This window comes from Symphalangus syndactylus, chromosome 12 (genome assembly GCF_028878055.3).
Source record: "Symphalangus syndactylus isolate Jambi chromosome 12, NHGRI_mSymSyn1-v2.1_pri, whole genome shotgun sequence".
Lineage (NCBI taxonomy): Eukaryota > Metazoa > Chordata > Mammalia > Primates > Hylobatidae > Symphalangus > Symphalangus syndactylus.
Window position 1 is genome coordinate 131,251,071 of NC_072441.2, and position 26,677 is coordinate 131,277,747.

Consider the following 26,677-nt stretch of genomic DNA (forward strand, 5'->3'; position numbering starts at 1 on the left):
TGTGTGTGTAGCGAGCCCTTGTGCAATTTTCAGCTCAAACGTAGCTGCAAATCCAGGTGGCTGTGCACAGGGTGGGCACACAGTCTTGGGACCAGAACAGCAGGACCCTGGTTCTGGCAGTCCCTCTGGTCTATAAGCGAAGCTCTCAGGTCTACCTCCTGGGAGCTGGGCTGCTTGCTTAGGGGCTCAGGCACTGGGAGGAGCTGGTGCTGGTACTGCCAGTAGATTTTAGAGCCCCAGCCTGGGTTGAGGGCGTCAGGAATCTTGGGCTGGGTGGGGCAGAAGGGGCTACAGGCAGAGTTGAGGGTCGGGGTCGATCTTCAGTCAGAGTTAGGGGCTGGGTGCCTCGGCGGGGTGGGGGGAGCAGTGGGCCTCAGAAGGGAGAGGAGGGGAGAGGAGGGGGCGGTAAGAGGATTAGGCCGCTTAGACCCTTCTCTCTCACCAGGATCCCCCACCCCCACCCCAAAGCTCCAGAAAAGATTTCTTCTGCCAAAGCAAAACCGTTTAGGCTCGATTTAAAGGGACAAGAAAGGCGGAGGCGGGGGTTTTAAATAACCTTTTAATTTCTCTTCAGGGATCCTGGCCCTGTGCGGGAGGGGAGTAGAGAGGAGGGGAGGGGAGGGGAGGGAAGGGGAGCCAAGGCTGTCTCTTTGGCTTAGATAATCGAGACTGCCGCTAGAGCTCCACGCAAGCTGAGGAGATGGTGGGAAGGACAATGCGCCCTCACCTGGCTGCCCTCCACACACAGACAGGCACACAGGTGATTCTGGAGAAAGCTGTAATCCCCTGCACACACATACCATCATCATTCAGTCACACATACAGACATGGGCCCAGGTGCACATGTGGAAGGGTCACATATGGAGAAACAAATGAGGGGGCACCAAAGTCCCTCCCTGCCATCCCTACTGGTGGAATGAGGAAGGCTTGCTCAAGTAGGCCTTGTCCTCTCTGCCCTCCATCCCCAACTAGGGCTCCCCTTCCAGTAGGAGGGGGCATCATCTTTCTTTGCCCAGGGACTCAACTCCAACTTACCTCCTCCCTAGGTCCCCACCTCAGATAGCACAGGAGCTGCTGGGCAGGCTGGAGGAATGATGACCTCAACTCAGCCCGGGCCTGAGTGGGCCAGACCTGCCCGGGCTGGAGGAAGGGGGTTTGAGAACAGCACAAGTTCTGTTCGTTGGCTGAGGACTACTGAGGCAGTAGGGCACGGGGCTCAACCAGGCACCCACTCTTGGAAGGAACTTGTCTGCCACACAGATTCTGAGTCCAGCTGGGGAAATCCTTGCTTGCCTCCTATCCCAGGCTACCAAGGCCCCCACCCGTGCCAGCTGTCCCCAAGGTCTGGAGGTGGTGTGTGGCTGGGTGGGTGGTATGCCCTGAGCCTCATGATACAACCAGGCCTCCACAGACTCAGATCCCCAGATACCTGGAGAAGCCCACACTACCAGGCCAGACCCAACTTCACAGAGACACACAGACCTCCATATAGGGGGACACCATGGACAGAGAGAGCTGCGGTCACTCACTCACTTCCTACCCCCACACATTTCCACAGACATTGCAGCCCAAGGGCTGCATTCAGGGCTGGTTGTAGATTCCTGGGTGTGGGGACAAAGTTTGAGAGAAAAACAAAAATCCCTAGCAAGCTCTCTTGCTGAGATGGAAAGTCCAGAGGGAAACAGGACCGAACAGGGAAAGGGAACATGTCCTTTAGGGAGGCCCGAGTGATGGGAAGCTTGATGTGCCACAATGTGGGTGGGTTTTAGTGATTTCACAAAACCATTTTGAAAGTGCCACCGTCTAGACAGGAATTAAGAAGTGGAAATGGTTCAGGGCCTTCCTCCTAGAGTCTCCCCACCTCCCTGCCCAGGGCTGTTGCTGACGCCTTCAAAGGGCTTAAAAGAAAGGCATCCCCTGAGGAACTGGGGACCTGTCCCCAGTATACTTTCCTGGGCTGCTGGGACTGGGAGTGCAGGCAGTGGTGCATTTCTGGATGTGGTTTTATATTTGTTCAAATTCATTATCCTGTGCTATGAGTATATGAATACATTTAAGTATATACTCCTATATTTGTGTGTAATATATGCGTATACACGTTTACATGTGAATGTAGACTGTGCTTATGTGGATTGTGTGAGTTTGTAAATTCCTAGGTGTGCGTGTGGTGTGTGTGTGTTTTGGGGGAGATGTTTCTAAGTTGGACCAAGGGGGAAGTGGGTAAGGGGTGAGTTAATTTAGGAACTTGGGAAAACTAGGTGCTCACCGTTTCCAACTGGTCTGGAAATGCAAAGAACACAGGGTCCCAGCTGTCTGCCTGGAACCACTGTAGGGGCCTAGGTCCCCTTGAAGTCCCAGGGCAGGCCCCAGCCCCACCATCGCTGGTCTCTGAGCTCAGTTTAGAGTAGCAATGTCAAACCCAATCACCCTACTCACACCCCAACTCTGTCTGTCTGTCTGTCCCTCTCTCTCTGTTTCTCCTTAGCTTCCCCCTTCACCCCCACGGAGGCTCCCTAGCAGCTCACAGCGAGGGTTTGGGGCGGGTGAGAGGGGTTGGCGAATGCCCCATGGGGCCGCCCTCTCAGAACCTCCGGGCCGGCAAGGGATGTCCTCGAAGAGCGGGAACACCTGGCTGCGGGGCTTGAGGGCGGGCCCCGGCCCCTCCCCGCCCCTTCCGGGGGGCCCACTGCCCTCTGCGTTCAGAGGAGGCTGGGTCCGGGTTCGGGTGGGGGACGCGAGTCTCAGTCCCCATCCTGGGCCCGCTCCCGCCCCAACGGCTGGCGCTCCCCGGGGCAGTGGCTGGGTGGTGGGCGGCTTAGAGCTAATTCGGGAGTTAATGGCGGCGGCCGGGCCCCCCGCGGCCCCCTCCACCTCCCACCCCTACCCGGGGGCCCGGCCGCGGGCCGCCCGCATCTGCGCGGTCCGCGGCGATTCATCATCTTGATCCATGGCGCGCGCTGACGGCGGCCCCGGCCGCGCTGACAAGACTAACAAAGCAATTTGCCACGAGCCATCTCCTGGACAGGTTATTAGCGCGGCCGCCGCTTAAAGAGCCCTCCCCACCCCCACTCCCACCCCCAATCCCAGCGCAGGGCAGCTACCGCTCTGTCCCCGCCCTCCGACGGCTACTCCCCCTCACCGCTCAGAGATACCCCCGCTTGTTCCTGACCCTCTCCGACCACCCAAAAGTCACCCCCCACCACCACACACACATACCCTGTTAGTTGCATGCACGTTCCTTCCTTCCCTTGCTCTAGCTGCTACCTGCTCCACTCCCACCCTCCAACCCCGGTTCTTCAAATACCCCACGTGCTCCCAGCCTTTCCCCCAATACTCCCAGCCTTTCCCCCAATGCTACCTGACCCATCTCCTCCTCACCTCGAGAACGTCCTGACACCCAGAGGGCCTCCCCATTTTTGCCCTCTCCACCCTCATCCCGCCAGCCACCCCCAGCAGAAACCCCTATTTATTCGCAGCTTTGGAGTGGGGGGTCTCCTGTAGTGCCTTTGAGCATGCTGAGTTTCTTCTGACCACTCTTGCCCACAAGTAACTGTACTGTGAAGGGCAGGTAAGGTGGCCTTCAACCCCACTCACCCCGTGCCAGCTAGGGCGCTCCTGAGCATAGTTCCAGCCCCCCAACCCACATCTAGGCAGGCTGCCTGCAGGAAGGCCAAGGCCTGGGCTTCCTCTCCGGCTGCACCTGCTCTGGGAAGTAAAGGAGACCAAGAGATAAGGGAGTTCCCACTAAGCAATGCCCCTCCCACCTGGAGAGGCAGATGTGTAAGAGGGCTTTTGGCTGGATCTCTCTGTCTCTTTTTTTTTTTTTTTTTTTTTCGAGATAGAGTCTCACTCTGTCACCCAGGCTGGAGCGCAGTGGCGCGATCTTGGCTCACTGCAACCTCCACCTCCCGGGATCAAGCGATTCTCCCTCCTCAGCCTCCCGAGTAGCTGGGATTACAGGCATCTGCCACCACGCCCAGCTAATTTTATTTTTGTATTTTTAGTAGAGATGGAGTTTCACCATGTTGGCCAAGCTGGTCTCAAACTCCTGACCTCAAGTGATCCACCCGCCTCAGCCTCCCAAAGTGCTGGGATTACAGGCATGAGCCACTGTGCCCAGCCTGAATCTATATATGTAATATGAGTATGGTACACATTCTCATCCCCAAAGGCAGAGTGACTATTTGATGGTCTCAGACAGAAGTCAATTTTTTGAAGGAATTCTCTGGGTAGAGAGGATGTGGCCTGGTGCTTTAGATGTACTACACAGATCTGTGTGAAGGGACTGGATGTGCACCCCTTCACTTGGGGTACACTCAAGTGTGTGTCTGTCTGCATAAAGCCAAGTGTCATACGTGTGTGTACATTCACACATGGTAGGGGGGTCAAGTGTGTCCCCCTACATGCATGTGCCGAGAGATTGCCTTGTGTTTGTGTGCACTGAGGACTGTGTCCCTTGTGTGTACAAGGAGGCCTGGGAAAGGCCTGAGTGTGGCACATGTGTGAACATGCCTGTGTACACCTGGGGTAACTGGCCTTCAAACCAGGAAAGAGCCCCCACCTCCTTGTTCACTCTTCTCTCAAATCCAGCCTCAGCATTCCCAAACTGTCAGCCTCCACAGAGTGCTGGGGAGAGGCATGGCCCTCTGAGAGCCTGGGGGGAGCTCCTGAGGGGTCCGGACAGAGGAGGCCCACTCTATCTTTGGGGCGGCTGGTCTTAAATCTCCACCCAGGTTGGTGCTGAGGGCCCAGGGTGGAGGCAGGGGGATGTACCATGTGCCAGGAGTCTGGCTTTTTTCTTTTCTTCCAGCCAACCAGGCCACATCTTCACCCGAGGCGAGGCCCAGCTCTGTCACTGCCTGCGCCACCACCGCGTCCCTGACGTGAAATATGGGGGGCGCAGGCCGCGCTGGGGAGATTTGTCATCTGTGCTCAGCGGGTGACTCTATCTGCAGACTATTAGAGTATAAAATATATTTTACAAGAGTTTTAGCTACAGGTGACTTGCTCTTTATTACTAGATGTGGGCAAAATCAATACTTCTGTAACTAAAAGATCATTTATTTTGCTTTTTGAAACATTTTTCAACAGGGGCACTGGCTAAGCTTGCAAAGCTATGATTAAGAGTTATGGTAGCGCCGGTTTCCCTTAACCCTTTAAGGACCACAGCTCAGGCACACCTCGGGCTGTTGCCTGGCCATGGAAACAGAGACACACAGATATACATCCCAAATGCAGCAAACACAGACGCAAACACAAAGTGCACGGGGCCCCCACCCTGATAAAGCCATCATGCAGATACACATATTTCATACATGAATACGCTCTTCCAGATACACATAGAAATATAGCTGCACACGTACTCCTCCCAACCCAGAAACCCACAAATCAAATGCACCTGCACACAAATGCATGCTACTTGAAGGCCCCCGGCACACACTACACACAGATACCTCCCATTCCATGTCTGCACACACTCACGCGTACACACTGTGACACTGAGATGTGCAGTCACATTGTGCTAACTTCCGACACTAGGTCAGTGGCCAACCAGGGGTAGGGACTCTGAAAGGAGGTTGGAAGATGCTGAGGAGTCCCACAGATGCGGCCGTGGCCACTACAAGCAGAGAATGGAGAGAGCCCAAAAGATGGGATCTGTGGAGCCTGGGCCCTACTATGGCCAAGGCCCAGTTCTCCTCAATTCCTCATCCCCAAGACAGCCCTGCCCCTCTCACTGTCAACTAAAGCAAGGGATGGTTTTTCCTGGAAGGAACCAGCCATATAGGAAAGCTATGAAGTATAACTCCATCAAAGCTGCTTGTACACCTGCTTGTGACACCTGGCCTGGCCCTGGGTGAGTTGAGAATGATTAAGATTAAGAATTAAGAATGATTAAGCAGCAACATGCCATCCTCAGCATGGCATCCCCTAACTGGATTGGAGGTGTCCTCTAGCCATTATCTGATTCAGATAATCTGCATTAGCCCAGTTGTTATTTACCTCAGGGTTGGGAGAGTCATGGGGGAGACTGTGACTTAACCCACCCACAGGCTAAAACTCTAATGATGAGATTCCCAGTAGTGAGACTGGTGAGGTTTATCAGTTATCCATTGCTGCATAACAAATTACCCCCAAACTTAGTGGCTTGCAACAAATATTTATTGTATCATAGTTTCTGAGGGTCAGAAATCCAGGAGCAGCTTAGCTGGGTGGTCTGACTCTGGGTTTCTCATGAGGCTGCAGTCAAGCCGCGCTGTCCAGGGCTGTATCATCTTCAGTCTTGATTGATGGGAGCTGGAGGGTCCTGTTCTAGGAAAGTTCACTCACATGGCTGGCAGTTAGTGCTGGCTGTCAGCTGGGGTGCCTCAGTTCTCTTCCATGTGGCCTCTAGGAGTATAGCCTGGACTTCTTTATATGGGTGGCTGAGATGGATCAGAGAGAAAGAGACAGAGAGAGAGTGAGAGAGAGGGACACAGGCGGGGGGGACAGAAGCTGTAGTCTTTTATAGGCTAATCTCAAAAGTGACATCCTGCCACTTTGTCATATTCTATTCATTATAAGCAAGTCACCAAGTCTATCCCGTATTCAAGGAGAAGGGAATTAAGCTCCACCTCTCAAAGGAAGAAGTATCAAGGAATTTGTGGGCGTGTTTTTTTTAAACTGCCACAATGGGGCAAGGAGACATTACCATTTTACCCAGTGTCTGCAAGATGCCGACCACCTCTTGATGTCTCCAAATCCCAGGAAAACCATGGCGCTATCTTGAAGTTGGAAGGGTATGGCCAAGGGTTGGTGGGAACTCTGAAGCATCCCTTGCTTAGAACCGCAATACAGCATTACAGCATGCATGGTAATTGAATGCATGGACTCTGGAGCTAGACTGCCTGGGTTCAAACTCAGGGAGATGAGGGAGGGATGCTCCCTCACCAGGCTCTGTTACTTACTAGCTGTGACCTTGGGCAAGTCAACCTCTGTGCCTCAGTTTTCTTATGTGGAAAATGGGGGAAATAATCATGCTTACCCCCTCGGGTTGTTATAAAGATTGTGCTAAATGAGTTACCACTTAGCACCGTGCCTGGTATGTGGGAAATGCCACATAAGTATCAGCTAATACTATCAGTTCTTCACTGTCATTGGCAACCCCCTCCCTGTGAACACTTTCTCACAAGGGATTTCTTGAGCTTTGATGTTCCTCAGGCTAATCCCATATACCCACCACCACCTCCCCAATTACTCTGGACCTTTCCCTATGACCAGCCCCACAGCATGACCTAGCCAGGGGGCCAAGCAGAGGGGCTGGGCTCCGTGAGCTCCATTTGACCCTGCCAGCCCAGCACTGCCTTTTGTGGCCTCTCTGGGAATGTTGTGCAATATCTTGGCCACAAACATTTTACGAGCAAGAGGACAGGGAGAAATTTTCCTCTATCGACCACAGTCAGTGTTGCTCCCTCCCCCTCCTCTCCGTAAGTCTCCTTGCCAATGAGAGGGCCAAGGCCAAGGCTGTCCTCTCAGCAGAGCCCCCAAAGCAGCAGCCCAGTCTCAGGAGCCCCTTTCCCAGTCTTCCCAGCACTAGACCTGAAACAACTACCCCCTCCCCACTCCATCCCAACACAGAGGAGTAGGCAGAGCTGTAATCTAGGAGACCTGAGTGCATAGGGCCTAGGAGCCTTAGCTCCCTGGGGCAGGGAACCTCTCCAAGATTGCTTGGTCTAGGATCCCCAAAACATTTTCATCCAAATACCAATAAATAAGAAAAATAAGGTTTTTATAGGAAAATTTTCATAAAGCTACATCTATTCAATTTGAAGGTCTATCCTCTCTATTCTGGGATTATGTCTTTTTTACTTTTTTGATTCTAAAATATCCTCTTTTCAATAAAATGATGCTGACAGCAGTTAGTAGTTTTCCATCTGTGCCCTTATATGGCAAAATTAATAGCTGGCAATTTTATTCTGGAACTCATATTTAAAACATTTTTTGCTGGTCCATGAAATGCAAACATGTGAAACACCATTCTCTTCTACACAGAAAGCACAAAACTGCCCCTTCCCCATCAAGAACACCTGCTGACCTCTAGCCTGGGTTCAAATACCTGGTGAAAAGGGGGAGCTCACTACATTCCTGCCTCAGCTTGGCCAGCAACTTGGTGTGACCTGAGGCAAGCCCCTTCTTATCCCGAGCCCTGGTTGGTCTCCCCATCTGCTCAGTGAGCAGTGCAGACTGATGTTCCTTCTCACTCTGTGATCCAGACCCACTCCAACTGCTACCCTGAGCCCTGAAGCCCTTCTTGCTCTACTCCCTCGTCCACCTCCACCCTGAAATGACCACAGGTGGATGTTGATATGCTGGGCCAGGCTGGCTGGGCCTGGGATGCTCCCTTACCAGGTTTGACTGGGGACACAGTCTCTGAGCTGGGGCTAGGGGGGTCAGAGGGGTCTTTGGCCTTTGGCCTGGGGGACCCTTTGGGATGCGACAGGGACAGAGAAAAGGATTTATCTCAGGGGCTCGGCCTGCACTGAGCTCTCGGGACCCCCTCCCCTCCCTGCCCCTAAGGCTTGGCTGGAGCACAAGGGGCCCCTTTGTGGGGCCTAATCTCAAAGCACTTCGGCTTTAGCGACCTTCAGGGATGAAAGCGCCAGGAGCTAGCGGCCGGGAGGTGGTGTGGGGGCAGCCCTGCTAATCCCTGCGCTTTTGCCAAACAAAGCTGCCAGGAGGGGCTGGCTCCCGGGAGATGATCCAGAGAACCAATTCCCCGAGCCTAACCCGCTCTGACAGCCCGACAAGGAGAGGCCCGCTGCCCGCCCCCATGGCCCCAGCATGGCCACAGGGGCTGAGGGAGGCCTGGCCCGGGACTGTTGGGCACATCCTCCCATCCACCCATGGACATCCTTCTCTGTCGGTGAGCACGTTTCTCCACTTCCTTTCCCCCCATGTCAGCTACACTGGCCTGCTAGTTCCTGAGCCTCCAAACACCTTAACCTGGTCTCCTCAGGCCCTACCACACTAGCCCCCGCAGGACCTCAGTTCTTAATTCTCAGCCCCTAAGTTTCCCAAGATCCAAAATCCTCAGCCCCTCCCAATATCATCCCATTCCTTAGTACCCCAGACTCCCAGCCCCTCAGCCGCACAATATCCACCTCTCCTGATTCTCAGCCCACATTCCTTAACTCTCCATCTCACAGCCTTTCAGCTTTTCTCCCCCAGTTCCCCACCCCAGGCTCCACAGAATGCCAGCCCTGTTCTCCCAGCCCTTCCCCTCCTGGGCTGGGCAGACACCCCTGCCTTTCCGTGGGATGCATCTGGCTCACTCTGCCCTGTGCCATTCCACCTGACCAGGCTTCCCAGTACCCCAGGGACCCAGACCTGTGCTCAGTTTGGCCATGAGAAGACGGAGGAGGGAAGTGATTCTGACTCAACCCTGATTAAACCTGTGTCGTGTACCAGACACTCTCTCCACCCATGACCACTTTGAACTCCTGATGCTTCATTCCGGTCTCACAGGTGAGCAGCATCACGGCCAGAGGAAGGGGCAGGGGTCTCTCCTGGGCTCCATGGCTTGAGAAAAGCAGCCCAAAGGGCTAGTTTCTTAGGGAAGAGGGTGTTAACAGGGCTGGGCATTCTGCTGCCCCATCGCTCTCCTAAGCTGAGGAGACCCAGGATGCAGAAACCTCCACTAGGCTCAGAGAGGGCCAGGTGCCAAGTGGGTCACCCAGGCTGGCAGGGGCCACTGAGGAGCCAGGATGGCCTTGGAGCCCACAGGGGAGGAGGTGGGCAGGGCAAGAGGGTGGATTCCCAGGAGAGAGGTGGGGGCCAGGCCAGCCCAGAGCATTTTCCCACCATAGTTTCTGCTGTCTCCACTCCACTAATCTGATTACGATATTTACCAACCTCCCATGGCCTACTTGGGAGGGGTGGCGTGTTACGCTGAGGATCTCAGTTCCAATTCCCAGCATCATGGGAGGCCCAGAAAGGTGTTTATGGGACCTAAAATGACTGCACCAGGCCGTTCCTCCTGCCTGCAGTCACAGGGATATCTGAAAGACCCCTCCCCATCAAGTCTAGCCTTCTTCAGGAAGTCTCCCTTGCCACCCTCTGTGTCCAGGTTCCTGGGTCCTCTCCAGTACATTGGGTTCTCATGCTGTCCCATCACACTATTAATGTAATATAATAATTATATTATTCAGACCTGAGGCAGTGCCTCCCTTCCTGAGGATAAAAACTTTAATAGTGAGTTTGCAGGCACTGAGGACAAAGAGGGTGGTGACGCAGGCCCCAGAGGGCTACTCCACCTAATTGGCATCAGTGTCACACACAGTTGCTGTGACCTCACACTCAGGCTCAGCTCCTCCCTCAAAAATGGGGTAGGGGAGCACTGAAACACTCGTGTCAGGACTCAGCGAGAGAACAGACCAGACTGTGGTGTCTCTCTCATACACACACACCTGTGCACACACTGTGAATGCACTTGCTGTCACACTGTCACATAGGGAGGGCTCACTCCTCCCAGACCCTTCTCCCTCCTCTGTGCTAATTAGCACGGGACAGGAGGTCTATAGGGAACGCCTTGGGCTTGCTCCCTTCCAGAGCTGGTGTAGGTGTGAGAGTTCCGTGGAACGAGGACGCTGCCTGTAGATGAGAGGGGGGATTCTTTGGGGGCTGGGAGGGAGACTCTTACTCCTTCCCTAACCCAAAATAGGACCATCTAAGAGGCAAGATGCCAGCCTCCCTGAGGGTTGAGGACAGAGGAGGTAGTGCTCCCCAGGAAAACCAAAATGCCTTTTTCCCCTCCCTCTCCTCCAAGGGTCTAAATCCCAAGCTCATTCATCCCTTGCAGGATTTCAAATAGAGAGGGGTTTTTTGAGTAACCGATAAGGGTTTCTTTAAAAAGCTAACAATCCAGGACCAACTTCAGACTGGGAGAAAGCTTGCCCCTACTGAGGGTCCTGGGGTTCCACCCACAATGTACTCAACACTTACCCCTTTGGGTAATTCCAGCCGGAGGGTTGAAGAATAGGAACAAACCAGACGTCACCAAGGATCGGCCGCCCCCTGCTGTCTGGCTCTCAGAACTGCACCCTCTCCTCTGGGTGCCCCTCCCAGGCTCTTTATGTACTCCCACAATCACACAAGGCCTTCGCCTCTCACCTCCACATGCCCATGGTTGGGTCAAAAAAACCATTCTGCCTTGAGGTTCCAATTCCCCCACTGGCAGCTGCCTCGAAAAGGAGAGGGCCAGGCTGAGGTAAGGGCAGCGAGGTTGGAAAGATGGAGTTTCAAAGGCTGAATCTTGACTTTTCCACCCCTAAGTTACAGACCGGGAGGGAGAGACCGACACAGGAAACAGGAGAAGTCAGTCTGGGGCAAAGTGGCCCTGAGACTGGAGAGAAGGGGCAAGGGAGAGGGATCTGATGAAGGAAGAGAGAGGGGACAAATCAGAGGGGCACAGGTGAGAAGGGCCCAGAGACATGGCAGGTAAAGTAGACCCAGGTGACAGCTGAATGGAGATATGGGCACAGGTGAGGGCACAGGTGGGCTGGGGGAGAGAAAAGGGGGCAGGGAAGGCATAGGGAGGCCTCCAAGGCACCCCATGCGTAGCAGTCAGTGCCCCCTGCCGCCTGCCATCCACTGGTCCACATCCAGCTCTGCATGTCCAGCCCTGAGGACTGCCAGCCTTGTGACTGATGGCTAGGCCCCTGCTGGGGGCACTGAGGGTGGCCACTCAGCAGAGGCAAACAGCTTGGACATCTGTGGCCTCTGGACTATGAGACATGGTGGGGGCAGTGGGCAGAACAGATTGAGTTCAGTGCCATGGTCTGAGGCCCAGACCTGGCAGGGGTCAGGGGAGGTTTGTGAGCCAGGCTTGGCTCCTCTCCCTCCCTCTCTGGCCTGTCCCAAGGGTCCTCTCTCAGGCAGGCCCAGCCTTTCTCTCTTGTTGTGAAGCCCAGAAGGGAGCTTTGTCCAGCTGGCCCAAGGCTCCTAGCCTACCAGGCACCCTTCAGGACAGGACAGAACCCTGCCTTCCAGCCCCTCTGTGGTGTACCCCAGCACACACAATCAGGCCCAAGAGCCCTCTTTCTTTTTTTCTTTTCTTTCTTTCTTTTTTTTTTTTTTTTTTTTGAGACGGAGTCTCGCTCTGTCGCCCAGGCTGGAGTGCAGTGGCTTGATCTCGGCTCACTGCAAGCTCCGCCTCCCGGGTTCACGCCATTCTCCTGCCTCAGCCTCTCCGAGTAGCTGGGACTACAGGCGCCCGCCACCACCTTTTTTTTTTTTTAAGACGTCACTCTATTGCCCAGGTGTCACTCTATTGCCCAGGCTGGAGTGCAATGGTGCAATCAGTCACAGCTCACTGGCAGCCTCAACCCCCACCTACCTACCCTTTCCCGGCTCAAGTGATTCTCCCACCTCAGCCCCCCAAGTAGCTGGGACTGTAAGTGTGTACCATCTGTAGTCCCAGCTACTGGCTAATTCTTTGTATTTTTAGTAGAGACGGGGTCTCACCATGTTGCCCAGGCTGGTCTCGAACTCCCAGGCTAAAGCAATCTTCCCACCTTGGCCTCCCAAAGTGTTGGGATTCCAGGTATGAGCCACTGTGCCGGGCCCCAATCCCACTTTCTACTCTGCCTCATTTTCTTCTATCCACGTGGTGCTGTGTATGCATGGGTGGAAGGAGTATTAATTAGACTATGCTTATAGACTGTCCAGCCCCAAATTCATAACTTTTACCCCCCAAAGCATTGATCTACCCAGTCCCCTGAGGGAGAGAAACTGACTTCATCATCCCCTTTTCTCAGCCAGGGCCTTTGTTTTTGTTTTTTTTTCTTCGTTGTTGTTATTGTTTTGTTTTTTGAGATGAAGTCTCGCTCTGTCGCCCAGGCTGAAGTGCAATGGCCAACATCTGCCTCCCAAGTTCAAGCGATTCTCCTGCCTCAGCCTCCCGAGTGGCTGAGATTACAGACATCCGCCACCACACCCAGCTAATTTTTGTATTTTTAGTAGAGATGGGGTTTCACGATGTTGTCCAGGCTAATCTCGAACTCCTGTCCTCAAGGGATCTACCCACCTTGGCCTCCCAAAGCGCTAGGATTACAGGCATGAGCCACTGCGCCTGGCAGACCTTTGTTGAGGGGCTGTTGTGGGGAGGCAGACTAGGGTGAGCCATGTGGGTAACTCACCCATGGTCATGAGCAGATGATCTGGGTTGGAACCTGGGTGTCCTGCACTCACCCAGGGCTCTTCCACTGTCTCCCCTGCCTCTCCAGGGCCCTGTAGTGGGTCCAGCCATCCACCCCCAGACTCTTATAACATTTCCACACACATACTATACATCAATCAGAAGATCTGTGGCCAGGAGGAGGGATGAAGGCCCAGGTGAGCAAACGAGACCTACCTTCTGGCTCCAAAACCCTGGGAGGTTGTCTTGGTTGTGGGGTGAGGGCCTCGGAGGGGTCTTGGTCTAAGGTAAATCTTGGTCTAAGGTAAGTCCTGAAAGACCAATCAGTACTCCAAATGAGGAGGCACTTAGCAATGAGACAGGCAGCCCAGGGAGGTGCTGAGCTTCCCATGCCAAAGAGAGTTCCAGGTGAGGCCAGAGAAGGAAGGCTGGATGGGATGCTTCTTGAGGCTCCTTAGACCTGATGCTCCCAGGGAGCAACGGGAAAAATCACCCACCTTCAGAAAGACCACTTGCTCCCCTACTCCTCTTCCTCCCCAGACACATGGTCAGAAGGAAGTGTCTGAGTGGCCTCATTTCTTCAGATTCCCCCTCCTATCCTCATGTCCCGCCAAGAGAGCCTGGTGTCTGGACTTGAGGATGGCTTAGCCTAGCCCCACCCCCGCGTAGCTGCCTTCCTTCCTGCTCCCCACCCCAGCAGCCCCCAGGCCTCTTGCTGTGCCTGGCTGAGCAGGGATGGGGACGCCAAGGGGCTAGGGAGGGGGCTCATCAGCGCTTGCGCTGCTGCTAATAGAACATCCTCGGCCACATCCTATTACTGCACATACCCTCCCCAGCCCCCCAGCCTGGCTGGCCTGCGCCTCTCTGCGGCTCCGGGGACCAGGCATCAGATTGGAGTCAAGATTCCGAGAGTGTCATTTGCCGCCGTTGATGATGTTGATAATAGGGACGCGCTGGCGGGTGGGGGGCGGCGGCACAGAGGCGGATTCTCTATTAAGGCTTCCCCTCAGCGCAGCAGCGAGAAGCAGGCCAGAGTCGGCACTGGGCGGGCGCGAGGCGGGGAGGTTCTCAGATGGGGTTCGCAGCTTACCTCTGCTGCTGTGTGCTCCATTAGTGCAGATCAGGCCCTGGCATGGAGCGTGCAGACTTGGTAGTTATGGGGTCAGAGAATGCCAAATCGCAGGGAAAAGGTGGAGAGCCAGTGGAAAACTCTGCCCACCCCTCTACCACACAGTGCCCCGAGTCTGCCTGTTTCCATTCCACTTCACTGTCTGGGACCTACAAGCCCCAGCTGCTGGACAGAAAGTGAGGTCCTTGCTGTCCTCCCTGTTCTCAGAGCTCAGCCTCGTAGCAGCAGCTGCAAAGCCCTGCTGGGAGCTGGGCAGTGGGTGTTCTTGTAGCCGGCCTTCACTGCGCCGCAGACACCATCACCTTCACCTCCTCCATCACCACTTCACTGCTGCCTCCTTCTCCTGTTATCACCACAGCCACTGCTGCCCAGGCCACCTCGAGCATGGTCTCCACCCCCAGCCCTGCTTCCACAAGGACACCATAATCACTACTGCTGTCTCCAACTCCATCCTCACCCCAATTAGCAATGGTTCTGAGCACAGGCTCTGGAGCGCCTCCATTTACTCGCTGTGTCACCTTGGGTCACATATTTTAACCCCTCGATGTCTAAGTTTCATAGTCTTTAAATGAGGGTAATATTAGCCGCCTCAGAGGGCTGTCATGATTAAACAAGTTATTACGTATAAAGTACTTAGAATAGTGCAGGGTGCATAGTTAGTACTCAATAAATCTTATCCTCATTATTATTATCCCTATTCTCACCATTATCAACTTCACTGCCACCATTCCCACCTTCATCATCACCACCTCCACTGCCCTCCTTAACAGAAATAGCAGGCCAGGCGCAGTGGCTCATGCCTGTAATCCCAGCACTTTGGGAGGCTGAGGTGGGCAGATCACCTGAGATCAGGAGGTGGGTGGATCACCTGAGGTCAGGAGTTCGAGACCAGCCTGGCCAACATGATGAAACCCTGTGTCTACTAAAAATACAAAAATTAGCTGGGTGTGGTGGCATGTGCCAGTAATCCCAGCTACTAAAGGAGGCTGAGGCAAGAGAATCACTTGAACTTAGGAGGCGAGGTTTCAGTGAGCCGAGATCTCGCCACTGCATGCCAGCCTGGGCGACAAACTAAGACTCCATCTAAAAAAAAAAAAAAAAAAAAAAAAAAAAAAAAACAAGTAATAGCAGCTATCACTTACATAGTATTTATTATGGGCCAGGCACTAGTCTAAGTATTGTGTATATTTTATTAACTCATTTAATCCTCATAAGAACTCTATGAAGTAGGCATTATTAGCATCCCTATTTTATGGGAGAGGAAACTGAGGCAGAGAAAAGTTAAATAAGTTGTCTGGGGTCACACGGCTAATGTCAGAACCAGAAGTCAACCTATCTCCCATTAGGGCCTACTTTGCCCACAGTATTTTGACTATATCCATCACTTCCCTGTCACCTTCATCATTATCAACATTCCAGCTCTTCCCCCACCTCCATCAGCATGTTAGCACCACCACCACCTCCATGGCTATCCAACTATCTCCAGCTGGATGATGTCATCATCTCCATCCCAGTCTCAACAACCATCAGACCCTCAGCACCGTTGCTCCTTACTCACAGCCCATCTAAAACAGATTCTTGTTTTACCCTCCCTAGGCCCTGTGCTCTGAGAGGTATGCATGCGCCCTGTGATACAGACCTGTTAATGTGGCCAGACCTGGAAAGGACAGGCAGAGAAATTTAAATTGCTACAAAGCTATTCAGGTGCCAGCTAGAATTTAAGGTCGGCTGGAGCCTGCAAGACGTGCTTTGCAAAGCTGACTTCTCAGGTCCCCCAGGAGGCCCAATGTGGTTTAAACACCCTTTTAGCATTCTGAGAGCCTCTGATGTGGAAAGATACCTTCTACCTCACAAATAGCTAGGCTGAGAACAGATTGTCAACACAGACACAATCCTTCTATCTGGCTACTTAGAAGTCTGTCTTCTCAACCAGCTGAAAGCCTTGAGAGTGGGAACACGGCCTTGTTCTTCTCCTTGTCCTACTTCTCACTTACATCCTCCACCCCACAACACATACCCAACATCAGTGAATAAGTGGACAGAGGCACTCTAGTTAGGCCTGGAAGGGAATGGGATGTGTGTGTGTGTGTTGGGGGGGTTGTTGGGGGGGTGGGGGCTTGCTGTCCATGGTACTGAGACAGAGCTTTATTCTTTAGGGACCCACAGGAGGGATCTCTTGACCTTTAAGAATGATTATTCAGTTTTTTCAGAGCCTATCACGGCTTGCCATCACTATTTGCAAAGCCCATTACCCTTCACAGAGTCTCTCCCTATTTTATAAGGCTCATCGTTGTTTGCAGAGCCTTAAAGTTTGCAGTCTGCCATTGTTTGCAGAGCCTGAAATCATATGCAAAGCTCATCAGTATTTGCAGAGCCTACTACCATCTGCAGAGCACATCCCATCACTGATTTCTGAATCTGTCACTGTCACAGATCCAATGATAATTTGCAGAACATGTTACCATTTTCAGAACCCTAGACTTTACAAAGACCCTATTTGCAGAGACAAACCCCACATATAGATATTATTGTTTACAGAGCCTGTCACCATTTGCAGAACCAGGCTCAAGGCTGGGTGCATACAGGATGCTCAAGAGGTTCTCCTGGCCCATTCTTTCCAAAACATAGTGATAGAGAAACATAGAAGGAAAGGGAGCCAGAAGGAAAATAAGGAAATGAACAACAGAGAACTCTGCATTCATTCAATAAGATTCCTATGGGTCTACGCATGTGTTGGGCTCTGTAAACAAAAAATCAAAGAAATGCAATAAAAATGGCTTCCAGTTCTTGAGTCAGGCTCTATGTTAAGTGCTTTACACATTTTACTTCACCACAATCCAGAGAGATAGGGACTGTTCCTATCCCCATTTTATAGATGAGGAAGTGTCCATGGCTGAGAGAGGTCAAATACCTTACTCCTTATCACAGAGCTTACTACTAGCAAGTCCAGAACTTGAACTTGAGTTTGTTTGACTCCAAAAATCATTTCTCTATTCCGTCTCATTTTGGAAAAAAAATGGAGAAAGGGGGAAATTGCAGAGAAATTGGCTGCCTGTCCGAATGGAGGCAAGGCTCTTCCCTTGAAACACAGTATAAAGTGGGAGGCTAAGTCTTTGGAGCCTTCAGAGTGTTCCTGGACTGACCTAGACTGAGTCCAAGTGCAGACTCTGAAGAATAAAGCCCCTCAGAGGGGGCACTAGGCATCCAGGATACTCTGTCTCCCAGCCTCTTCTCTCCATTCAGCTCCTGACCTACAGCATCCTTAGAACCTGAGCATAGGCCAGGGTCGGTGGCTCATGCCTGTAATCCCAGCACTTTGGGAGGCAGAGGCGGGTGGATTGCTTGAGGCCAGGAGTTCAAAACCAGCCTGGCCAACATGGCGTAACCCCCTCTCTACTAAAAATACAAAAATCAGTCAGGTGTGGTGGCACATGCCTGTAATCCCAGCTACTCGGGAGGCTGAGGCACGAGAATTGCTTGAACCCGGGAGGCAGAGGTTGCAGTGAGCCAAGATCATGTTGCTGCACTCCAGCCTGGGTGACAGAGCAAGACTCTATCTCAAAAAAATACAAAAAACAAAAAAACAAAACCTGAGCACAGAGACCACATTGAGCCGCACAGAGGCTTGCCGAGGGCAAGATGAGCCTTGAAGCAGAGAGGTACAGATGGAGAGACACCAAGATTTAGAGACAGACAAGGAAGAGCCGGAGATCATTACAGAGACAGAGAGAGATACAGCCAGACAGATTCAATGGATTCAGCCTGTCCAGATCTGGATCAGACAGGGACACAGATTCACAGGCCCTTGACAAGACACTAAGAGGTAGAAACAGGGACATGGAGCAGCCAAGAGTAGAGAGGCCAAGAGGATAGAAGCCAGGAGGGCATGAGACAGAAGAGGACTCGGTGGCATCTGTCGCACTCAGAGGGTCCAAGCACCCAGCAGAGATGGGGGAGGTGCTTGCTCAAGAGGCAAAATAAGCCCTTTCCAGGATGCCCTGCATGTGGGCTGCACACAAACCTACAGTCCCACTCCTGGGTAAGAACGTGCACACAGCCCACACCCGGGGGTTCAGCCCATCCCTGACGCCCTTTACCCACCTTGGGGATGACCCAACAGACTGCCGTCTTGAGCTCAAGTGGCTTCTGGGCCTGGACTTTTGTAGGCCAGTGCTTTCTCTGAGCTTGACCCCAGTGGTGTCCGGGTGATTTAGGCAGCACTAGCCCTTCCCTCAATTACCAGCAGTCCTGAGCAGTCCTAAATAGGCAGGCAATCTTCATAAGACAGCATGTTTGCTATGCAAAGCCAGCAGGCAGAGTCTCAAGCCCCCATCCCTCCAGTCCACACTCCAGCGTCCCTCATATGGAAATCTTCCCATTCCCACTGTCCAGTCAAGTCATGCCCCTAGGCTAGATAATCAGATGACTTTCTTGAAAAGGTCCCTGCTGGTTTCCAGCTGTGTCAAGGGTACAAAGTAAACAGGAGATGCCTGACCCCTAGCACACAGTAGGCACAATCAATTATGAAGGCACTGCGGGCAGGGACCCCTCTCTCCTCCTGGTCCCCTTCTCACCCCACCCCCTAGGACAGTGCCAAGCAGGCCCAAACTGGAGAAGAGCAGGGACTTTGCCTCTTCACCTGGGCAGACAAGGGGAACGGGGAAGGCAAGGAGGCCCCAGGGCGGGCCCGGAGTCTCACTCCGATCCATACGTACCCCCGCTTGCCCCTGCCCCAGCCTCAGATGGGCCGTGGGCTTCTCTCTCCGGGAAGGTAATGGCTTCTGGCCTGAAACAACTGAGCCACGGAGCCACTTCAGATTCAGCCTCTTCTCTTCTCACCCACCCCTACACACACACTTGGGGACTGGAGGGAGAGGAGGGAGTTCAGGCTCCCCTCCCCACAGGGCAGGCTGCCCCAGACTGGCTCCCCATCCCCTCTGTGCTCTCCTAAGTGATGAGCCTGAATGGGGCAGGGAAAATTACAGTGGATCCCAAAAGTCTCCCTTCTCCCCAGCTGTTCTCCTTTGGGGGAGGGGGTTTCAAGAGCTCATTGGCTGTTGGATTCTTTCTGCCTGTCTGCCTGTTCTGAACTAAAAACCATAGTAACAATAATAGAAGTTCCTACAGCTTGAGCACCTACTAGGTGCCAGCCACTCTGCTACCTGCTTTACATTTTCTTTTATAGGTCTGAGGAAGATATTGCTTTCATCCTTATTTTAAAGATGAGGCCTGAGGCACAGAGAGGCTAAGTACCTTGCCCAAGGATACACATCCACTAAGGGGTGCAGCAGGATCTGGACCAGGGCAGGGCTCTGGGGAAGGAGGCCATGGCCCAGCCCCGACCTGAAGTTCCCTGGGTGTGTGGGGGCCTGCTTTTTCCCATCCTCACTCCCTCTAGCTCCATAGGCCTGACTTGTGCACGCCTGGGATGGGGCTTCTGCCTGGGTGGGCCTCTGCCCACAGCCCAGCTGCTGATTAATTGTGGGCAAGCACTCTCTGCAGCCGCCTAATCAGATCTGCCCCGTTGGTGGCCAGAGGAAGCCTTCCTAAGTGTGAAATTGGGCCCGACTGCCCCAGAGGGGGCTAGACACTTTAATGGGGAGGTGAGGCTGCCTGATGAGTCCTGTCCAGTGGGTCAGGGATGCCCCAGAGAAGAGGGTTTGATGGGATTTCTTCTCAAGGGTCTGACTCTTCTGGCTTCTCCTCCCAGGGACTCCGAACCAGAAAGGCTAGAGAAGGAAAAGCCAGTGAGAGAACCAGGCCCAGACAGGGCCAGGGCTTAGCTATGGCTACACAGGGAGGGGCACATGCCTCTCTCCCCTATCACTCTCACTGACCCCAGTAGACTAAACTACCCAGCACACATCTTCACCCCGCCATAGAGCACCCCATCCCACCACGACCGGGATCCCAGGGGCCAGCCCAGGCCACCTTGAGGTGGATCCCAGATTCTGGAGATAACTCACACACACACACACACACACACCCCCTCTGTGTGTGTGACAAGAGTGGTGGGTGTGATGGACACACAGGCATACACATGCACGCAGCATGGGGGCTGGAGGCAACAGCCAGTGCCCTGCTTGCTAAAGACTTATTGACTCTGACCTCTCTTTCCTCATTGATCCAGTCAGCCACAGGGTCACTCCATCACTGCCTAGGGCATGGGGTGGGGTGCCCTCCATGCCACAGCAATTACCCTCTGCCACTATGGGTTTTTGATTTTAAATTTTTTTTTTTTTATAGAGACAGGGTCACATTATGTTGCCCAGGCTGGTCTCGAATTCCCAGCCTCAAGTGATCCACCTGATCAGCCTCCCAAAATGCTGGGATTATAGGTGTGAGCCACCACGCCCAATGCCCTGTGCCACTATGGCAACAATTCAAGGTCCACCATCTGTCCATTCAAAGGATTGGTGTCTATCAGGAGGTGTGTGTGTGTGTGTGTGTGTGTGTGTGTGTGTCAGAGAGAGAACAGTGTGTCCATCGCCATTGTATGTGTCCATGATGAGTGCCTGTCTGTGGTCAGTGTGTGTCCACAGTCATTGTGTGTGATATGATGTTTGTGCGAGGGGTGTGAGGCTAGAGATACACATTCCACTGACCACAAACACATGCTGTATAAAAACATATATATTACCATGGACGTACACAAAGACTGTGGACACACACTGAGCACGAACACATGTATGGACCATGGACATACACTGATCACACACAATGGGCGTTTTACAAATGGAACGAGTCTGAGCCTTTCCCACATCCTGTGTTGGGTAGGCTCGGAGCTGGGTTCTGTGTCCTTTTCCTAGACGGGTAAAAGGAAGCCACTGTCCCTCTCCCCCACCTCCTCCCTGATAGCACCTCAGGGAAGGGGCAGGCCCAGAGGGGCCTGGTGAGGAATGTCTTGGATCCCCAGCCCTGCAGAGAGGACCCCTTAGCCAGAGTCACCAAGAGGACTCGGCCTGTTTCCATCCCAGCGTCCTGCCTCAGTCTCTTCCACCTACCCTGAGAAGGTCCCAGTTGCAGAAGCCAAAACTGGGCCCAGACTCCAGAGACAGGCCACACTCAAACACACACACACAGGCACTAACACACACTTGTCCTCAAGGTCCTTCAGAGGAGAGGAGCTGCAGGGAGGTCCGTGGGAGAGCACAGGTGCAGGGCTGTGCACCGGTCCTAAGTCTACATAGGCTGGCAGGGACACCTTGTGTCACTGAGGGATTCTGCTGGAACCACAGGAGGCAGGTATCCGAACATCAAATTGCGTGTCTGTGAGTACGTGCATGCTCGTGTGAGCCCGAGGCAGTGCTGAGTGCGCGTATGAGCCGGCGTGGGCCTGGCTATGTGGGGTGGCGCGCCCCGCACGTTCGCGAGTGTTTTGTGGCTTGGGAGGGTGATCGTGGGCAGCGCGCGTGCGCCCGTGGGCTGGTGCAGGTACGGCTGTTGTGGCCTGGGTGTGCGTGTGAGTGTGCGCGCCTGCAAAGTGTGGCTGTGGCTGTGGCTCAGCAGGCGCGCCCGCTCCACCCTTTCGCGGCTGTTCCTGCAGGCGGGTCCTCCATTCACCCGGCTGGGAGAAGTCCCGGCCGCCCGCCCGGGGGAGTCTCCGCCCCCTCCGCCCGAGTAAACTTTTCCCAAATCCGCCAGCCGCTTAGGGCGAAGCCGCCCCCGAGGCCTAATCCGCGCCCCCCGCGGATCTGCATAATCGGGTTAGCGGCCGCGCTCCCTCCCGCTCCCGCCGCCGCCGTCGCCGCCGCGCGCGATTCTCTCGCTGTCACTTAGGGAGGCTCAGCGCGATTTGCGGCCTAATCCCCCGGGATCGCTCGGCCGCCGCTCCCCGAGGGGCCGCCAGATTGTTCCCTTCATAATTGATTGACTCTATTTGCCGGATTGGGACTTCAAAGCGCCGGCGGCGCAGGGGCGCCTGGGAAGGAGCGGGGCCCGAGGCGGGCGGGGGCCCGGTGGGCCTGGCCCGGAGCCGCAGCCCCGCGGCAGCGTCGCCCGGCCTGGGAGGCCAGAGCATGAAATGCGCAAGTGACGAGGCGGTGACCACGTCCGGGCCTGGCACTGCGCTCAGAGCTCCCCGGGTCCCCTCTCTGAATCCCCCTCACAACCACCTCAGAGCCTGCAGGGTATGTGATTAGCCCCACTTTCCAGGTGAGGGAACAGGTTCAGAGAGGCCTCTTCCGTCTCTCAGAGCCTTCTGTGTGCCCAGCGCTGTTTGGGGTTCGGCAGATACCCCTGTGAGCCACACCGACCCCGTCTCTGCCTCCGTGGAACTTGACTCTAGTGAAGGAGGCAGACGACACACAGGAAACAAGAAATAAATGAACGGAAAATAAGGCAAGGTGATGTGGCAGTGACTGTAGGGGAAGGGGAGGTAAATGAGACTGAGTGGTCAAAGATGGCTTCTTAAGGAGGTGTGTTTTGGCTGAAATCTGCATGGCATGATGGAACCTGCTCTGGGAATGTCTGGAGGACAAGCATTGGGGCAGAGGGTAAAGCATTTTGTGGGGAGCCCTCAGCCAAGGGCACACTATTAGCAAATAGTAATGCAGAGACTGAAACTCGGGGCTGCCTGACTCCAAAGCCCAGAGGCTGAAATGCCACATTTTTTTTTTCACCCACCCAGTATGGACTGATCCCAGCCTCGACACAGGCTAAGCCCTTCACAAAAATGCCCCAGACCCACAGGCACAGGCACCTGTTCAGTTCCACACAGCCCACCCCACTGCTGGCCCTTGTGAGGGTTTATTTTATTTATTGATTTATTTATTTTTAGGCAGGATCTCATTCTGTCACCCAGGCTGGAGTGCAGCAATGGTGTAATCACAGCTCTCTGCAGCCTCAGCCTCCCAGGCTGAAGCAATCCTCCCACCTCAGCCTCCTGAGTATCTAGGACTACAGGCGGCTGCCACCATGCCCAGCTAATTTTTTGCTTTTGATTTTTTGTAGAAATGAGGCCTCAACATGTTGCTCAGGCTGGTCTTAACTACTGAGCTCAAGCAATCCTCCTGCCTCAGCCCCCCAAAGTGGTAGGATTACAGGCAGGAGCCACTGTGCCCGGCCCCCACTCTGTGGTTCCATATCCCATTGATCAGAGGTTGCCTTAGTGGATCGACAGCCCTCTACTCAGAACCTTCCTGCACCTAGGGCCTGCTGTTTCCCCAACTCCTGAGGAGCCAGGAACAGGGTAGGGGGTAGCTAGAGGGGCCCCACTCCCTGCCCAGCCATAGCCAGGCTCCTAGGAATCCCTAGTCCAGACTTGGGAATCCCCAGAAACGCTTAATTAATTCTTGATTACTCACTGTCTCTGCAGCTGCCATTAACTGCCTCCTCAGCCTGGGCCCAGTTAGGCCATGTAATTAAATTAGCACAGCAAGAACACTTCCAGGCAAGAGCAAGGTAGTCCTGCTGGGCCTTGCAGAACTTTTAGGGGGCTGATGAGGAAATCAAGGCTCAGAGACACCAAGGGGAGCACCCAGGGTCACTCACTAGGGCTAGAACAGAGGCCCAACTGTACCTCCCCGGAATTAGTTCTGGCCCCCTCATCCCACCTCTCTTGAGACCTCTACTCTCAGCATGTATTTTAAACCTTAAATGTCTTTAAAACGATGAGAGATTTGCTGCTGTCCTTAATTAAATTTATGCCAATTCACTGAGCTTTTGGAGGGATGGATTTGGGATCGGGGAGGGGAGACCCAGATTTCTATAAGGTGGGAAGCAGAAGACATAGGCTTTGCAGCCTGGAGGCTTTTCCCACTTACAGGATCAAAGGGGTGGGTCAGGGAGAGATGGGGGCAGGATTCTCCTAGCAGGGTGGTGGCAAGGGAGGGAGAAGGGCATTACAGGCCCTGTCCACAGAGGCTCCCTTGAGTGAAGGGAGGGGAGGAAGTCACTTTCCTTTTTACAGAGGAAACCGGAGAAAATAGAATCTTGCCTAAAAGAACACCCTAAGGTTGGAAGCATATGCACTATCAGCCAAGGCAGAAGGGGCTGGAGAACTTGGCCTCGCTGTTCAGAGTGAGGAGGGCCTAGCCAGAGTCTCCACCACTCCATCCCACCAGCCAGGCCTCCCTCCCTGCATCCTTCCCTCCCTCAAGCCTGGGAGATGCTGGCTGACAGCCCTCCCTCCCGCCAAGCCCAGCTCCTTGTCACTTTAGAAAATCAGAAATAAGCCTTAGTGATTAGAGGGAGACGAGAGTGAGATGGGGCTTAGAGGCCCAGGCTCAGGGAGGTGTTAAGAGGCGAGTGGGACTCAGAGTATTAGGGGGGCAGAGCTAATAGCTTCTCTGGCTGCCCTCCCCGGGGGACTGCAGTACCCAAGGGAGGAGGGAGAAGAGGAGGGGAAAGAAAGAATGAGAAGATATGGGGAAGAACGTGTGGAAGGGACAAAGGAGGTGAGGAAAGAGGGGGCTGAAGGAGAGACAGGAGCAAGGTAGGAGGGAGGGAATTGAGGAAGGGGTGAGGCACAAAAGTAAAGGAGAGGTGAAGAGGGAAAGGAGATGAGGAAAAAGAAGTACAAATTAAATGAGATTAAAATAAAAATAGTAATCTTTTTTTTTTTTTTGAGATAGCATCTCACTTCATTGTCCAGGCTGGAGTGCAGTGACACAATCATGGCTCACTGCAACCCCAATCTTTGGCTGAAGCAATCCTCCCAGCCTCCCAGCCTCAGCCTCCCACCTCAGCCTCCCAAGTAGGTGGTACTACAGGCTTGAGCCATCATGCCCAACTAATTTTTGTATTTTTTGTAGAGACGGGGGTTTCACCATGTTGCCCAGGCTGGTCTTGAACTCCTGGGTTCAAGCGATCCACCCACTGTGGCCTCCCAAAGTGCTGGGATGGCAGGTATGAGAAACTGCACCTGGCCAATAATTATTTTAAAAAGATAATACCCAATGCTGATGAAAGTAGGGTGAAATGGAGACTCTTGGCAGTACAAATTGGTACAACCTTGGAGGTTCTGGAGATAAAGGGCAATTATTGATTAATTATTTGGCAATAATTGTGAAAATTTTAAATATGCATCCCCTGTAGCCAAATAATTCCAACTCTAGGAATCTGTCCCACAGAAACTCTGACTTCTGCACATAATGTGAGTACAGAGGTGGTTCCTGCAATGATGCTTGTCCTTGCCAAACATCAGAAACAACTAAATGTCCACCAAGAAGGGGCTGATTAAATATATTAGAGGGTGTCCAAACCATGGAATACTATGTGTCCAAGGACAAGGAGGAGGTATAGAAAGATGCAGGAGAGGTACAGAGGGAAAGTAGATGAGGGAAAAGAGAAGTACGAACTAAATAAGATGTCATTGGTTGGTGAAAAGAATAAGTATGGGCCGGGCACGGTGGCTCATGCCTGTAATCCCAGCACTTTGGGAGGCCGAGGCAGGCGGATCATTTGAGGTCAGGAGTTTGAGACCAGCCTGGCCAACAGGGTGAAACCCTGTCTCTACCAAAAGTACAAAAATTAGCCAGGCATGGTGGAACCACATGTCTCTACCAAAAATACAAAAATTAGCCAGGCATGCCTATGATTCCAGCTACTGGGGAGGCTGAGGCAGGAAAATCGCTTGAACCCCGGAGGCAAAGGCTGCAGTGAGCCAAGATCGCACGACTGCACCTCCAGCCTGGGTGATGGAGCAAGACTCTGTCTCAAAAAAAAAAAAAAAAAAAAAAGAAAAGAAAAGAAAGAAAGAAAGAAAGAACAGTAGGTATGAATAGTTATATGACTATTCATATATAGTGTGATCCCAATTTGAAGATGTTTAAAGAACAGTTAAAACTATGTTGGGGGTGGGGGTTGTAAATGTATAGAATCCAACATAGGGAAGGAAGGAGAACCCCCAATTACTGACAGCAGGATTTACAGGATGGGAGGTAGAGCAGGATTTAGCTTTTCATTTTCTTTTCTTTTGCATTATGTTTTTACAAGTTTTTGCGAACCTCATGTATTGGGTATGTACATTTTAAAACAATGATTGTTTTTAGAGAGGTGTGAGAAAGGGGTCAGGAGAGAAGAATAAGAAGGAAAGAAGGTGGTATAACAATGATTGTTTTTAAGGCCGGGCGCGGTGGCTCACGCCTGTAATCCCAGCACTTTGGGAGGCCGAGGTGGGCGGATCACGAGGTCAGGAGATCGAGACCATCCTGACTAACACAGTGAAACCCCGTCTCTACTAAAAATACAAAAAAATTAGCCGGGCGTGGTGGCAGGCGCCTGTAGTCCCAGCTACTCGGGAGGCTGAGGCAGGAGAATGGCATGAACCTGGGAGGTGGAGTTTACAATGAGCGGAGATGGCGCCACTGCGCTCCAGCCTGGGTGACAGAGCGAGACTCCGTCTCAAAAAAATAAATAAATAAAAACAATGATTG

At 53.2% G+C, this 26,677-nt stretch overlaps 1 protein-coding gene across 1 annotated transcript in view; it reads right to left on the bottom strand.

Annotated features, from left to right (window-relative positions):
* Positions 1–6,141: 6,141 nt before the first annotated feature.
* The window catches only part of LOC129468953 (fatty-acid amide hydrolase 1-like), a 47,062-nt gene continuing 26,526 nt past the window's right edge, over positions 6,142–26,677 (bottom strand). The window contains exon 7 of the mRNA XM_063628243.1: positions 6,142–6,422. Coding sequence (XP_063484313.1) covers positions 6,411–6,422 — 12 coding nt within the window. The 3' untranslated portion in view covers positions 6,142–6,410. The remainder of the gene's footprint in view (positions 6,423–26,677) is intronic.